General features: G+C 39.1%; 1 protein-coding gene across 1 annotated transcript; it reads right to left on the bottom strand.

Annotated features, from left to right (window-relative positions):
* Window positions 1-247: 247 nt before the first annotated feature.
* Window positions 248-11465, bottom strand: LOC147852587 (Glyceraldehyde-3-phosphate dehydrogenase-like family protein). The gene is made up of 12 exons (XM_087333454.1): window positions 11258-11465; window positions 10343-10490; window positions 9071-9151; window positions 8871-8986; window positions 8745-8798; window positions 8497-8584; window positions 8327-8419; window positions 8183-8223; window positions 8035-8088; window positions 7660-7823; window positions 7331-7400; window positions 248-479 (listed from the first exon to the last, which is right to left on the bottom strand). Exons 1-12 carry the CDS (start codon window positions 11387-11389, stop codon window positions 357-359), a joined length of 1164 nt encoding a protein of 387 aa, XP_087189580.1. The 5' UTR covers window positions 11390-11465; the 3' UTR covers window positions 248-356.
* Between the last annotated feature and the right edge of the window lie 4493 nt (window positions 11466-15958).

Here is a 15958-nt window from a genome sequence, read left to right as displayed (position 1 = left end):
ATTGAATTTTTTATGATGAAATACCTAGCATTGATTTATCATATGATGAACACATGCATGGTAACCAAACCTTCTAATTGAGCTCTAGTTTGTGATATGGCATGATTATGTTTTTATGAGGAATGAGTTTTCAATTGACGAGAGGCCAGAAATATAATTTCCAAGAATTACAAAAACATAACAAATGTTTGATTTCTAAACATATTTTCTTCATCACAACATTAGTCTTTGTTTCAAGGTGAAGTTGATAAGGCTTTTTATGGATGGAGCTTGCAACTCGTTGCAAATTAAGTTTAATCATTATGTAGCAAGTTCAATGTCTTTGAGGCAACACTAAGACCTTTCTTAATCCATGGCTAGTATAAATCCTGGAAGTCCATGATATCTGCAAGGACACCAGCAGCTGTTGTATCATTTCCTGCTCCAGCTCCTTGAAGGACAAATGGAGATTTACTATAACATCGGCTGTATATTTCAACCTGTTCACATAAATCAGCACCGAAAAAGAATCCGTATTTGTATTAGTAATGGGAAGACTACACAATAGCAATTGGATCAGTCAAAATATTAAACTTGCATAGTCTATAAATACAATTTCTATTACACAGCCATTACTTAACATACAAACCAGATAATGAAACGATAAAAAGATCAAATCCCAAATGTATAACGATCCTTTTCACAATGACATTATAAGAGAGAGGAAAGATATATCAACAACTTTTAAGGGCCCAAAATGGCCTATAAGGTCGAAATAAGAAATTACACCTCAAAATGTTGTCTCATTTTTCAGTACTACCAACTGAAATAAATATAACTAAACAAAGGTACTAAAGCATCTCATATTATTTATAAACACTGAAACTTATTGCTTTTGAAAAATCACCAACATTGGCCACTCCAATATGGAGAGTTCTCGTATGTCCATGAAGCACCATTGGTGCAAGGTGATAATGGCCTTTGTTAGTCAATGAAAAAGCATGATAGGGCTGTCATCAAGAGGCCATGCTATTGCCCAATTTATAGTAATCCCACTTTTGATGCACTGATTAACTTAGCGCTTGAGGAGTGATGAAACTAAAGAATGTTGTAGTGGTTCTTCGATTATGAGTTGTGGTTGTATGCTGTCTGACAATTCCAGTGTGCACAATCCCATTTATACTTATGCATGGGGTCTATGCATTTATACTTATGCCATTTGATTGGAACCATTGTTACATTTGATTGGAGCTCCTAAATTGGTTGGATAATAGTCACCCTGATTGGAACAATGCATGGTTTACACCGTATCATGCGGTAATCATTGAGACTAAATGTCTCTTGAACCTGTCTAGTTATGAGCCCTATGAAGCCTCAATTTCCCAAAACTCTATTACACACAGAAGTGTTGGTGGACAAGTGCATCAAACAGCCATAAAGTTCGTAGGTTCTCAAAATTGCATATATGCACATTATCTTTCAAGGGCACCAAGATCAGTATAACCACGGGCTCAAGAAAATGTCATTGGCATACAATAATATTGGTATGGTTATCATTGCTAAGCATGCTTCTGAATTACCCAATCTCTCCATGTAATTAGCTATCTCATCTATATAAGAACAAAGAGAGTTTGTGATGCTGTGTATCCTTGTTTTACTTCAATTGTGCTAGCCAAGACATTCAACAATCCATAGGAGTTTGAACTTCTTGTAACATTGATTCATATAGAGGATAGATTCCCCTTGCATATGTATTGGAGCTCGGAAGGCTTTTAATCGTTGCATGAGCTGAGCACGTGGTACAATGTCAAGGCTTTTCAGAATACAAAGAGAAATAAGTACCGGTGATACCTTCTTTGTATGTGCTTGGTTCGGGAGCAGTACGTAACATTCTTCGCTAGGTGTATGGCGTTTTGGCTGTCGCAATGAAGCAAGAACTCCCTTTGCTTCATCCCCAACTCACTGAGAAAATTTCTCATCCAAATAAGCTATTTTCCGGCCTCTACCGCTGCCATGTACTCTACCTTCTCTGTATGTGCTTGGTTCGGGAGCAGTACATAACATTCTTCGCTAGATGTATGGCGTTTTGGCTGTCGCAATGAAGCAAGAACTCCCTTTGCTTCATCCCCAACTCACTGAGAAAATTTCTCATCCAAATAAGCTATTTTCCGGCCTCTACCGTTGCCATGTACTCTACCTTTGTGGTCAACAAGGCCACAGACTTCTGCAGTCGTGACTGCCACAACATTGCTCCCCACGTACCCCGAAGTGGATCTGCTAGAGTCTACATCCCCCGAAATGCCCGAGTCGGTAAGCCCTTCGAGCATAGGTTTTCCGACACCATACCTTAGGCATACCCCCGAGGTGCCTTTCAAGTACCTGAGTATCCACTTGTGACCACTCCAAGATCTTTGTCACATATTTCTCTTGTGACAGCCAGAACACTTTCTTAGTTTTGTCCCGAACTATGTGCATACCTAAGATCTGCTTGGCCGGTCCAAGAACTTTCATGGCAAACGACTTGCCTAGAGCTTTCTTTAAGCTCACGATCCTCTTCATGTCTTATCCGACTATCAACATGTCATCCCCATATAATAAGAGAATTAAGAAGTCACCTTCATCGTACCTTTTGACAAACACACAATGATCTGCCTATGTTTTCTGGAACTTATGTTCCTGCATGAAGGACTCAAACTTCTTGTACCATTGGCGTGAAGCTTGTTTCAGACCATACAAGCTTTTCTTTAGTTGACACACCAGGTTCTCTTTCCCTTTCTCCTCAAAGCCTTCGGGTTGCTGCATGTAGATCTCTTCTAGTTCCCTGTGCAAGAATGTTGTCTTGACATCCAACTGTTCGATCTCCAGATCCATACTGGCAACTATGCTCAGAACAATTCGGATTGATGTCATTTTTACGATTGGTGCGAATATTTTGTCGAAGTCGACACCCTTTCTGTCGAAACCCCCTTTTTCTATCGACTTTGACCATTTATTTTTGACTACTCTTTTACCTTTTGGTAGCTCCACCAATTCGTCGGTATAATTTCGGTGCAAGGAGTCCATCTCGTCTTGCATTGCACTCTGCTATCTCTTTGTGCTCATCAGCTATGGCTTCTTCATAGCACTCAGGTTCACCTTCATCAGTCACAAGGATGCATTGACTGGCATATGTAGTCGGTGCTCTTCTTTCTCTAAGTGGGTATCTCCTTCCACTCCTTGTCGGCTCCGGTTCGGATGTCTCTACTAACTCTTCTCTTGGCTCGGGTTCATATGTGTTGATTGGTTGCTGAGGGTTAGCCGATTCCATCTCGTATTCCTGGATCGACTTTAATAGGTCTGCTGATTCCGACTCATTTGTATTGGTCGGTTGCTCCGAGTCAACCGACTCGGATTCGGTTGTGCCGACTGGCTGTCTCCAAAGAACCGATTGTGTCGGTTCACTTGGCATTAAGTCAATAGTAGTGGGAGTCGACTGGGAAATTGATTCCGACTTCTGTTGCCTCCAGCCCTCAATCGTCTTGTCTTCCAAGAAGACCACATCCCGACTCCTCACTACTTTCTTATCGACTAAGTCCCACAACCTGTAGCCGAACTCGTCCTCCAAGTATCCCATGAATATGCATGGTTTCGACTTATTGTCAAGCTTCGACCTCTGATCCTTTTGATTCTGACTTCTGTTGCCTCCAACCCTCAATCGTCTTGTCTTCCAAGAAGACCACGTCCCCATTCCTCACTACTTTCTTATCGACTAAGTCCCACAACCTATAGCCGAACTCATCCTCCGAGTATCCCATGAATATGCATGGTTTCGACTTACTGTCAAGCTTCGACCTCTGATCCTTTTGCTTCCAACTTCTGTTGCCTCCAGCCCTCAATCGTCTTGTCTTCCAAGAAGACCACGTCCCGACTCCTCACTACTTTCTTATCGACTAAGTTCCACAACTTGTAGCCGAACTCGTCCTCCGAGTATCCCATGAATATGCAAGCTTATTGTCAAGCTTCGACCTCTGATCCTTAGCCACATGCATATACACCAGACATTTGAACACCCTCAGGTGTCGGTAGGAGACATCCTTTCCTGTCCACACCCTCTGTGGGACATCACCTTTCAATGGCACTAAGGGAGACCTGTTCATCATATATTGTTCATCATATAAACACTAACTCAGGGGTCTTTGGCACGATGTATTCGATTCGAATACCTTGGGCCTTGCAGTATTCCTTGAACTGGCCTCTATATTCGCCACCATTGTCGGTTCGAACAACATTCAACTTCCAACCCGACGCTTGTTCAATTCTTGCCTGAAACTCCTTGAACATTGACAATAATTGATCCTTCGACTTCAGTACGAAGGCCCAGGTCTTCCGACTATAGTCGTCAATAAACGTTACAAAGTGCTGTCCACCTCGATGCGATGGAGCATCTACATAGCACACATCCGTGTGTACTAGTTCCAATGCAACTTCTCTTCTTTTTGGTGGTCTTGTGTGGAATGCTTCTCTGTTCTACTTTCCAACTGAGCAGTCAACACACTTCTCCAAGTGTACTCCTTTCACTTATGGGAGAAGTTCTTGGTCAGCCAAGATATACATTCCTTTTTCACTCATGTGGCCTAGTCTCTTATGTCGTAATTCTCCATTCGAGGCGGCTGCCACATTCACTTCTGACTTGCACAGTCAGGCATGCATCATATACAATGTGCCCTCTTTCTGTGCTCGGGCCAATATGATGTTTCCTCGGCAGAACTTCCACTTGCCGTTTCGGAAGTTGCCATCGTAGCCTTCTAGTCGATATCAAATTCAATCTGATATCGAGGACTTGTAGAACTTCCCTTAGAGTCAATTGACAACATGTTGACGTCATCATGCATACACTTCCTATGCCGGCTATCTTGCACTCCCCATTATCTCCCATCTTTACATAGCCATGATCCCCAACTGTGTAAGTCGAGAAACACTCTCTTGATAGAGTTATATGGAAAGATGCCCCCGAGTCGATTACCCAAGTTCACTCTTCACTTGCAAGATTTGTTCTTGCTTGCTCACAAATGAACAAGATCTCCTTTGCACTTGTAGTAACGGCTGAGGTACCCTTTTCATTAGAAATTTTCCTGGGTTCGACACCATTACTGACACCTTTGTCCTTCCTCATGTATCGGCAGTCCTTCTGATAGTGTCCAGGTTTTCCACAATGAAAGCATGTTAGCTTACCTTTGGACTTGAACCTGGCTTGGGAGTTGTCCATTCTTTGTGGACTTCTTTGCCGGTTCCTTCCTCTGCCGGTTTGTTGAATCAAGTTTGACTCTGATTGAGACATGACACTCTTGTCCTTTCTTCTTGTCTCTTTGTTCAAGAAGCTTGTCTTTACGGCTTGTAAAGACAAGTTCTCTTCTTGACACGAAGTGCTGAGAGTCACCACCAGGTTCTCCCAACTGTCTGGTAGGGTACATAGTAGTAGTATGGCCTGCATTGCATCTTCAAAGGGAAACTTGGTTGCCGCAAGTTGGTTCACATACCTCATGAATGTGCTTACGTGCTCAACTATGCTATCCCCGTCCTTGTATTTCAGCCTCAAAATCTTTCTCATAAGAGATGTTTTGTTTAGGGCGTTCTTCCTCTCATATAGGCCTGCCAGCTTCTGCCACATCTCGTAGGCATTTGTGTCGTTCACCACATGCTGAAGGACACTTACATTGACGCACTGTCTGATGGTGGCCATCGCCTTTCTATTCAGAAGTTTCCATTCAGACTCTAATACCCCCATGAGTATTTCTGCTCTGTCGATGGGCTCGTATAGGTCTTTGACTATGAGAAGGTCCTCCATCTTTATCTTCTAGTCTGCATAGTTCTGAGAGTTTAGAACTATCATACTTGGGAAGCCACTCACACCTCCTTCCATGCTTGCACCTCAAGCTCTGATACCAGTTTGATGGGATTCGATCCCTATGATTCGTGAGAAGAACCAACTCGAAAATGCACAACAATGCGGAAGACAAAAAACAGCAAATGCACAGTGCTCAGAGTTTTACGTGGAAACCCTAAATGGGAAAAGAACCACGGGAACAGAGATTCCACTATACAACAGAGAATACGAGATGAGATCAGAATACAACACTCTTTCTCAGAGTGCATCAGCCACACAGGGCTCTTGATGTCTAACCTCACTTGGCTATGGCGCTCCTCTCTAGCTCTCTCTCTCTCTCTCTGCAACTCTCTACCACGCTATTCTATTCTTTCTGTTCTACAGCTCTACACTACTATGTTTCCCCCAAGTGTATTTATAATTATACATTGTATGCGCTATTTACAAATGTAGTCTCTACTACTTTCATTCATATTATTATGCTACTAATAATAGTAGTTAATCAACCGACTGGTCGACTAATCAATTCAACTAGCCGATTCTTATGTCGATTGTCCAGTCGGTCCAACTAGTCAGTCTTGTCATCGACCATCCGGTCGGCCCAACAAGTCGGTCATGTCTTCGACTTGGATTACATCTGCAACATTGTCGACTCACCATGTCGACTCTTTCTTAGCCGTCTCTCCATGTCTTCGACGATTGGCTCTCGGCCCGACCAGTTGGCTACTCATTGTCTTCGACTGTCGACTCTCGGTCCGATTAGTCAGCTCCTCCCATAGTATGGACATATTCCTAACATGATTGTCCAATAGCTTGGCATCATGGGGTCTCCACTCTTGAGGATTGGCACAATGGTATGCTGAGTCCATTTGTAGGGAAACCTAAACACATGGCTCTATTAAAGATGTGTGCGAACAATGGGAGCAAGATGTCACGGGCATAGATAAAGTGCTCCCCAATCATGATCCTAGGCCTTCCCAAATTGTAATTGATAAATGGCATTTCTTAGATTTTGTGGAGTAAAAAAGGCGCATTCATGTGGGCGTGAGCCATGTGGGCGGGGAAGAGGAGGTTGCCTCGCGATATCATATAGGAGCTTTGCATATTCATGCCATACTTGAGGTGATGTTACTTGTGGGGAAGGTTGCCTCTCATTAAACATTTTCCATGCTCTTTTACTTTCTTGTCCTAGAAACAAGCGATACAAATGATCGTTAAATTAAGCTAAATACAATCTCTTCTTCTTCCTTACGAGCCGTTGAAAGGTTGCTTGTTTGTGTGTATCACGGCATTCCTCAAAATACCAACTAGGACATTCCTCGACATACCAAGTTTGGGGGGATTGACCGTTGTGTGTGGAAAGGCATTTGTGGCTGCTTTATTCAATGATTTTGACAATCCTTGGGTAGAGAGAGAGAGAGAGAGAGAGAGAGAGAGAGAGAGAGAGAGAGAGAGAGAGAGAGAGAGAGAGAGAGAGAGAGAGAGAACCAGGTTATCGCTGCCTTGCAATCGACCAAGGGGAGATTCTAACGGAACTTCTTCAATTCCAACCTTGCACCTGCAGAAAATTAGAAGACATGGATGGCAAAAGTTAAGAAAATCTAGAAAACTCAAAATTTATGCTACAATTATATGCAATTCTTTCAGTGCAAAGTGGTGAAAATATACTTGTTCAAATAATAACTTCATAGAAGAGTAGTCTCATGGAGTGCTCGCATTCTTCCTAAAAAATGAGTTCTGGATATATATGCGTATCAACCTAAACAATGCGATGAAATTTTGCATATAATGATTCATATTGAAGCATACAACTTTACCTTCCTTCCTTGATGGTTGCAACATAACACAGGACACAGCCTCTTGATCTTGCCAGATTAACTCGGTTATCAATCTTCTCATTTAGTGAGGGAAGACCATCAAGCATGAATTGTTCTAATGACATTCTGTCTTGTTCCATTTCTTCAGGAAAGAGGCTTTCCACCTTTTGTTGACAGAAACCAAAACAGATAGATGAGATAGATAGACAACTCGATAATGTTTCAAGAGGAAATCTTTTGGAAACTATTATGTGAAATGCAAAGTACAATATTTTGTCTGTAGATGAAGACACATCAACAATCATATGTTGTATAGTGACAATTAAATAAAAATATTTCATTTTTTTCCAATAAGATCAGAAACATAAAATGTACCTCCACGTCTCCCATATCAATATGCCATCCCAGAAGACGACCAAGAATGAGTGCCTATACAAAATACGAGAATATAACTGTAACAGGATTTATGAATGATAAAAACGGACCTTTAGAAAAAAAGACCTTAAACAAAATTTATGAGTACCTTCCTTGCAACATCCATGCCACTTAAATCATCACGTGGGTCTGACAGAGAAGATAAGTCCCAATGGATTTAGTACTCACACATAAAGCCTATGTAAACAAATATTCTTCAGGCCAGAAAACTTGTCAAGTGTATGCTGATAACCTGGTTCAGTATAGCCATGAGACTTAGCTAATTGTACTGTTGAGCTGAATGTTGTTCCTCTTTGCAAATTGCTCATAACATAGGCTAATGTACCTGCATCATGAGCAAAATGGTGTAATACTTCTCATAGTTACCTTGTTAGAAGGCCTTATGAAGACATCACGCCTCACCACTTAAAGCACCAACAATTTTATAGACAGGATCTCCAGCTGTTAAAAAACGACCTAAAGCAGTTATAACTGGAAGGCCAGCTCCAACCTGCAACACATAAATTCACCAACATGAAATATGATGTAAGAGGATGGACATCTCCAGGAAACCAGATAAGATCAATTTATTGCAATGTAAACCACTAATCAAATATGAAAACCATTTAGTCATCATCTGTCTCCAAGTCATCTCCATTACTTAATCGTACCGTAGATTCATAGCGTATCCTGCGCCTTCTTTTGCACAGCTCAGAATATATATCCTGTATTAAAGAAAAAGGATGATGACTCCTTGTATATTCCAGTTTATGGCCGAAAACAATATGAAAGCTCACCATAGAAGAGGTCAATGGCTTCTTATTTGCTAAAACAATACAAAGACCCCATCCTGCAGCTCTACTAAGCAATAACGCTGTATCGTCACTTGCAGAACAATCAACCACAACCAGGCCTGCAAAAATCATCCTGTATTTATAATTAAGATGTATTGTTTTTTATCCTTAGTCTACTAACAAAAATGTAGTTCAAACAATACCTGTGGAATGGTTCCACTGTTCAAGGTAATTGGATAAATCCCAACTTTCACCCTCCCTCTCAAAGACGTTGATGTTGTATCCTTCAATTAAATCCATTCTGATTATGTAAATTGTTGGAGGTTGAGAGCCCCAAAACTAATCTCTCCCCTGTACACTCTCTCTAAATGTTTTTCTCTAACAACATGTATTTCATTTGATTTTCAGAACTTTCCACTACTTCATTACAATTTACTACATTGTTTTATTTTTTCCACTACTCCACTTTAACTCATTATGCTCCTACTCATATTTTATCCCCATTCATAAATGCATCTGTCACAAAACCAAATCCGTTTCATAAAACCCTTCTAAACCCTAAACCCTAAGGGGGTCTACATCTGGCTATTGTTCTTGCTAGACTCAGGTTTGGTTTCTTGAAGGTCCGAGAAAAAAATTTCAGTTTTCACTTCGTCTACATAAGCTTATCTTGTGCCTATTTGGATACATGCTGCGAACTCTTATGGCTAAGACAAATCCTTGAACATCTTGGAATTCCACAGGTCAATCCTATTTGAGTTGTACCTGATAGCCAAAGTGCTTGTGCATTAGCACACAATTCCTCCTTCAATGATCAGACTAAACGCATTGAAGTTCACTACCATTTTGTTTGTGAGCTTCTCACTAATCAAATTATAAGATTTACTACTGTTCCATTCAAGAAAATGTGCCTCACCTCTTTACCAAGCAACTTCCTAGGGACACTATTGATTAATTCCTTACTCATCTCAATGTTAGGGGAATTATTCTGGAGCTGAGAGGAGGTGCTCCAGGGTGGCAGCCCCAAAACTAATCTCTCCCTTCTACACACTCTATACATGTTTCTCTCTCTCAAGATTTACTTTATTCCAGCATTTATTTCATTTGACTTTCTAAAACTGCCACTACTTCATTACAACATTTACAACATTGTTTTCTTTCTCTCTGCTACTTCAACTCATTATGCTTCTAGGCATACTTTATTCCCTCTCATAAGTGCATTTGTTATAAAACCCACTCTCATTCTTGTATTTAAAGGCTTTCCGCCTCACTAAAAAATATAGTTCTTGTTATGTTTATTTTTCTGCTATTGCTAGTGTCTTTGGCATCTTACCACTGTCCTTAACAGTTTTCTGCTATTGCAACACATAAATGAAAGAATAAGTTTGTAGTCAGATTTTTCTAAATGCAGTTTTTTCAAAGGATTTTAAAGGAATGCAACTTTTCTTGATAAACAACATAATTTTGGCGATTACCACATGATTGCAGACTTGAAAGTGGAGATTTTGAGGCCTTTTCAACAAGAATTCTCTTAAGAACTGTATCATCAAGTTCTGATACATCACCACCCCCTATTACAAAAGACCTACTGTCACAGACAGCTTTAATGGAAATGTGTACTTCCTGTCACAGTTCAACATTTTTGTTACAGGAATTTGAAATGTAAAGATGTATTAAAAATTCTAATCATTTAATGATCACGTTAGTTTCATATGACAAAAAAGCACATTTTAGGTACAACAGTTACTTCAAAGAAAGAAGAAGAAATGCTCGTTTCTAGAGGAGCCTAAATGATGCTGCAGCAGATGGAATAATATGTGACCAATAGGTTTTTTGAGAATCGAAAATCTGAGAAAAATGTATAACTTTCTTTCCTTTGCGGCATTGTGAATCTAGTAGAAAAATGTCAGTTGCATGTGAGCCATGCAGTATGTCCATTTTTTGGTGATAATACAGATCTTAAATGCAATTGTTGACACTGTTGCAATGATGATTGATATAGTTGATAGGAATCCATCCATTCGTTTTAAAAGGCAAGTTGAACTAAAATTATAGTTTCCTGAAGGATAAGCAACCTTTGTACAATGTTATTGAGAAGTGGGAAGTAGTATGTTCATTTCCTGAAAACAAATGCAAATTTTGTGCATTTCATGAAGAAGTGGCATATTCTGTGTCGATTTCCTGAGGAAGTAGCATGTGACATGCATCCATTATTTTACGAGAAATTCAATGTCTGGGATTCTCTTGGACACTGTGATAAGAACCTTGATGTGATCTCAGAAGGAGATGAAAATCCATGACCTCACAGAAGAAGATATGAGATGACTGGGTCTACAACCAGTCGGGATGGGAGAAGAAGAAGGCGGGTGTGTATAGTTATTATAACTGACCTGGGAATTGGCATGGAGAGCTCGCGTAGCTATGATGTGGTGAAGGAGCTGCTGGCCAACGCCACCACAGCCTATCAGCACCACGGGAATGCTGCTGGTCTTCTTCTTCTTCTTTGACGTTGCATCAGCCATGTAAATAAGCTTCGCTGTGGAAGAAGAAAAGAACAGCAGCAGCAGCAGCAGCAACAAGTGGGTGTTGTAAAAAGGAAATGGGTCTTATGACCATTAATATACATACATACATACATACATACATACATACATACATACATACATATATCATATATGTATGTACATGTCATCGTAATAACGTTATAAGAACGACGTCAAAATACATACATATGGGAAACGGTGCAAAGAGTGATGGAAGGGCGGGTTGGCTTCCACCACGTAAATAACGATATCTTCAAGTCTATACAATACAAATACAATACAATACGTGCTACGAAATTGATTGAGAACTTGTGTGTGCCTCTTCAACACCATTCAATAGAATTCCATGCATGCATACATAAATAGAATGAACCATACGTATCATACGTGTATTCGCATTCCAGAATGATTCAATCAAACGTGTGTGATAAATCATCTCAAAGTTGGATTGGATTGATTGTGGTCTATATTATATATTGATTCACTCTCAATCCCAATAACTGGACTCTAATCCATTGTGAACCACCAATACTAGTATGGTTGCAATATTTGCATTGTATCACATGCATAGTTTTGGGATGCTTCTTAAGAATCAAGACATCTCTATCATCCTCACTTTAGAACTTTACAAAAAAATGAGTATGAACTATAAAGACGGAATCAAAATATGTCATTATAAATTATAATCAAACGTTCAAAAACTCATAAAATGTATATTTGAGAATATGAAGAAAACATGACATAGGCAGTAGTAGCATAACAACTTACCACTAGGGTGACCTAATTTCTAATAACAAAGAAAGAAAGAAAGAAAGAAGGAACATGACACTAACATAAATTTTTGCCATGACATAGGCAGTAGTAGCATAACAACTTACCACTAGGGTGACCTAATTTCTAATAACAAAGAAAGAAAGAAAGAAAGAAGGAACATGACACTAACATAAATTTTTGCCATGACATAGGTAGTAGTAGCATAACAACTTACCACTAGGGTGACCTAATTTCTAATAACAAAGAAAGAAAGAAAAAGGAACATGACACTAACAAGAGGATATGAGAAAGTTGGGAATTGAATCCAAACACAAGTAATAGTAGCACGACAACTTACCACTAGGTTGTGCTTAGTTCTAATAATACGAAAAAAGAAAAAAGAAAAAAACTATTATGACACTAACGTGAAATTTTGCTATGACATGGTACTAATGAGAGAGATGAGAAAATTGGGAATCAAACCCAAGACATAGACAACAATAGCATGACTCCTTACCACTAGGGTAAGCTAAATTTGTAATGACAATAAACAAAAAAAAAGGACCATGTATTTTTCTCTTTTCAAACGTGTTCATTTCCAAACGTTTGAATGCTTGCATGAACACGAATATTACATTCTATGCATACATACATGATTGTTTGGTATAAATTCTGCACCATGGAATCTAGGAAGACCTTTAGCAACTCACCAAATAAAATAGAGAAATTACATAAGAAAGTTCTACTTTGTGATTTACGGGATAAAGAAAACAACCTTTTGCATTCTCTAATGCATCGAGAAATTGAAGAAGGTCAATGGAGTTTTATGGTCCTCAAAGAGTTTACAAGAACATACAACAAGAAGTAGGTATGAGCCCGGTTATGTTTTAGTTTGGTTTGGTTTCTTGGCCTTCAAACCAAGCCAGACCATTTATGTATAACAAAAGCAAAGTCAAACCCTTTAAGAACTATTGAGCCACTTAAGGTAAAGGTGAAACTAAGTCATTTAAGGAAAAGGTTTTTTTTTTTCCAAAAACATATTCTTCATTAGTAGAAATTCTACATACATGACAAAATGATTAGTGTAACAACCTTATAAAGGTTGTAGCCGTGATAGGCCAATAAAAATAAAAATAAAAAAACCCTCGAAGACTACAAAGAATGGTGAACACATACATGAATCTTCTTTCCATCTCATGTAATCATTGGCTTAAACATTGAACTGTACTTTCTCATTGTTCATCCATGTAGTTATCCATATGTGGATAGATACTACGCCATTATTCTTCTGTAATAATTGCTCATCACCATGGCTTCACAATATATTTGGCCTTTATCTACCATGGTTGTATGACTACAAGCAATTCCAACAGGCTTTGGTAAAACTCCATTTCCTCTCATATGGTTTCTCTTCAACCTGCCCCATCTCCTCAATCTTTACATGCATTTCTCTGCCCTTTTCTATTGCTCCAATGCTAACAGAAGCTTTTAGAGTACCTACAAATGTGACAAAATTAGAAGAGATTCTCTTCTTTTGCATCTACTCAAAGGCATTAAGGGCCTCCTCATCATTCTCATAGTGCACATAACCTGTGAACAATGTATTCCATGTCACTGTATCACATATGGGAAGTTTATCAAACATTACATTTACTTTTGTTAGCATGCCACATTTCAAATCATCTCTACTAGTGCATTTCCAGCAAGTTGGCTTTTTCCGAAAAGCCCTTTCCTCTCAGCATCGAAATGTATCTCATTGCCCTTGTTGCGGATCTAATGCACCCACAAGTTTTCAAAATGCATGCACATGTGACTTCATCTCTAGACATTTGTTGAAGTTGCATCTTCTTGACTTGATCAGCGCGTCGTCACCTTGCTCCTCTTTTGCTTTTTCAAGTGAGCCAACATGTCAACTATTCATCTGGGATGATCCCTTGACATTGCATATGCTCGAAACCTTCCAACGCTTCTTGATATCAATCATGAAGACACAATCCTGGCTTTTAAATACAAGAAACAATTTGCTGAATCAATCAAATCATCAAAACTAGCATGATAATCCATTTTGATACATTGTTCGATGATCAAAACTAGCATTACATTTTGATTCAAACACAGTTTTGAAATAAAGGAGTGTACTATATGGTTTTTATTTGATTGGTAAATTTCTTAGAAGAGCTATTGCGCTCTCCAAGAATACAAGTAGGTTCCCCAAACAAGTAAAAGCAACCAAAACTAGCCTATAGAAAGACCCCTAGAATGTGAGTGAGAATTAGGAAATTCCAACGATTTCTCTATCCCTTGATGTTTGCTCCCATGTTGCCCTGACAAATTGAGCACCCACAACAACATTGAGCTCATCAATCAACACATCTAGGATATTGAGACCTTTCTCTTTCAAAAGATTAGTGGGCATACTACATGCAAACTCGAAAAGCAAGCATCACAAAATGTTGGGGCTTCTTCACCCAACATTCCCTTCAACCTTGTATAGCCTGCTATAGTCTTGTACACAAAGGCATGTTTGAATATTGATGATATACATACACTAAACCCATTTGAATAGAGTTTTATGCATCACTTTTAATGTATGCAAATGTTAATGTCAATATGATGTCCCAACCTGCGTTCATAGGCATAGTCATTACGTACAGAAAGGAATTTAGATAAAGAGATCGAAATGTAGAAGGTTTGACATTGATGCAAACAATAACTTCAATGATGGTCATGGGGTGTATGTTTTTCGCTTTAAGTTTTTCTGCTTCTCGTAAAAGCTCCTATGTTAGAACGACCACTAACGTTATCCAATCTCCAACCTCATCATCTTGAACTTTCGATATATCTGTACAGACAAGAACACAAAGTGACATGAAGCTTAAACATTTCATGTTTTCTCCCTAAAAGGAGAGCTCCAGAAAAAGATTGGCACATCATTCACTAAAATAACAGTCATATTATACGAACTTGCCTACTAGAAATATTTATAAATCACATTTATAAGGTGTTATCTCACAACTTCCACTACATAAAGTGAAAGGTTTATTTCCAACAAGAGGTTTGTATTATTAGAATGTTTGCCGAATGGGAATAAAAACATTTATAAGGAAAATGTGTAGTTCTTTTGTTAGCATACTGATCAATTTTTTCCTACTCAACTCTTGTGAGGTTGCAGTGTTTTCTCATGGTTTCTTATTATATTTCATGCATGAAAAGAGAACTCACGCAATATTTCCCAAACAATGCTGTCAAGAACAATACGCAAAGAGAATTATGTTAAGGGACAACTAACCAACTATCGCTTTTGCGGCTGGATTGTCAATGTGTAGAGATTTGTAGATAGTAGCTTCATCATTCATAATAGTAACCGTATGAACTCTTTCAGGGAACTGCAAAATCTTATCCTGTTCACAGCCAAGGAAAAAACATAACACAAATATCAAATTTTGCGTTACCCTACCACATCTGCGGAGGGAGAAACAATCAAATAATCAAACAACATATGAGAAACAATGAAGAAAGAGATGCAGAAAAAATTGAGCGAGAGAGGGACTGGAGAAAGCTTTACCGGAGAATAGAAATGGAGAGAGAGAAAGAGATGGTACAACAAGACGAAGGAAGACATGCCTTAGAAAGAGGTGTATGTGAGCAGAGAAAGAATTTAAGTACAGACAGAAAACAAAAACACACGAAAAATCTATGTGGGCGTGGGATTAAGTAGTACATACACATAGGTAGGATGAACGAAAGAATTAGAGAGAGAGAGAGAGAGAGAGAACCCTAGTAGTCATGGAGAAA

The sequence above is a fragment of the Azolla caroliniana genome, unplaced genomic scaffold (assembly GCF_043228905.1).
Source record: "Azolla caroliniana isolate FFs.n. ecotype wild unplaced genomic scaffold, voAzoCaro1.0.p SCAF_17, whole genome shotgun sequence".
Classification (NCBI taxonomy): domain Eukaryota; kingdom Viridiplantae; phylum Streptophyta; class Polypodiopsida; order Salviniales; family Salviniaceae; genus Azolla; species Azolla caroliniana.
This window is presented reverse-complemented; position numbering and strand designations above follow the sequence as displayed.

Coding starts and splice junctions, on each gene's coding strand:
- LOC147852587 (XM_087333454.1), bottom strand. CDS start 11,389: ATGGCTGATGCAACGTCAAAGAAGAAGAAGAAGACCAGCAGCATTCCC. Junction 8,420..8,496: donor AATTGTTGGTGCTTTAAGTG/GTGAGGCGTGAT, acceptor CTCATGATGCAG/GTACATTAGCCTATGTTATG. Junction 7,401..7,659: donor GCAACCATCAAGGAAGGAAG/GTAAAGTTGTAT, acceptor AATTTTCTGCAG/GTGCAAGGTTGGAATTGAAG.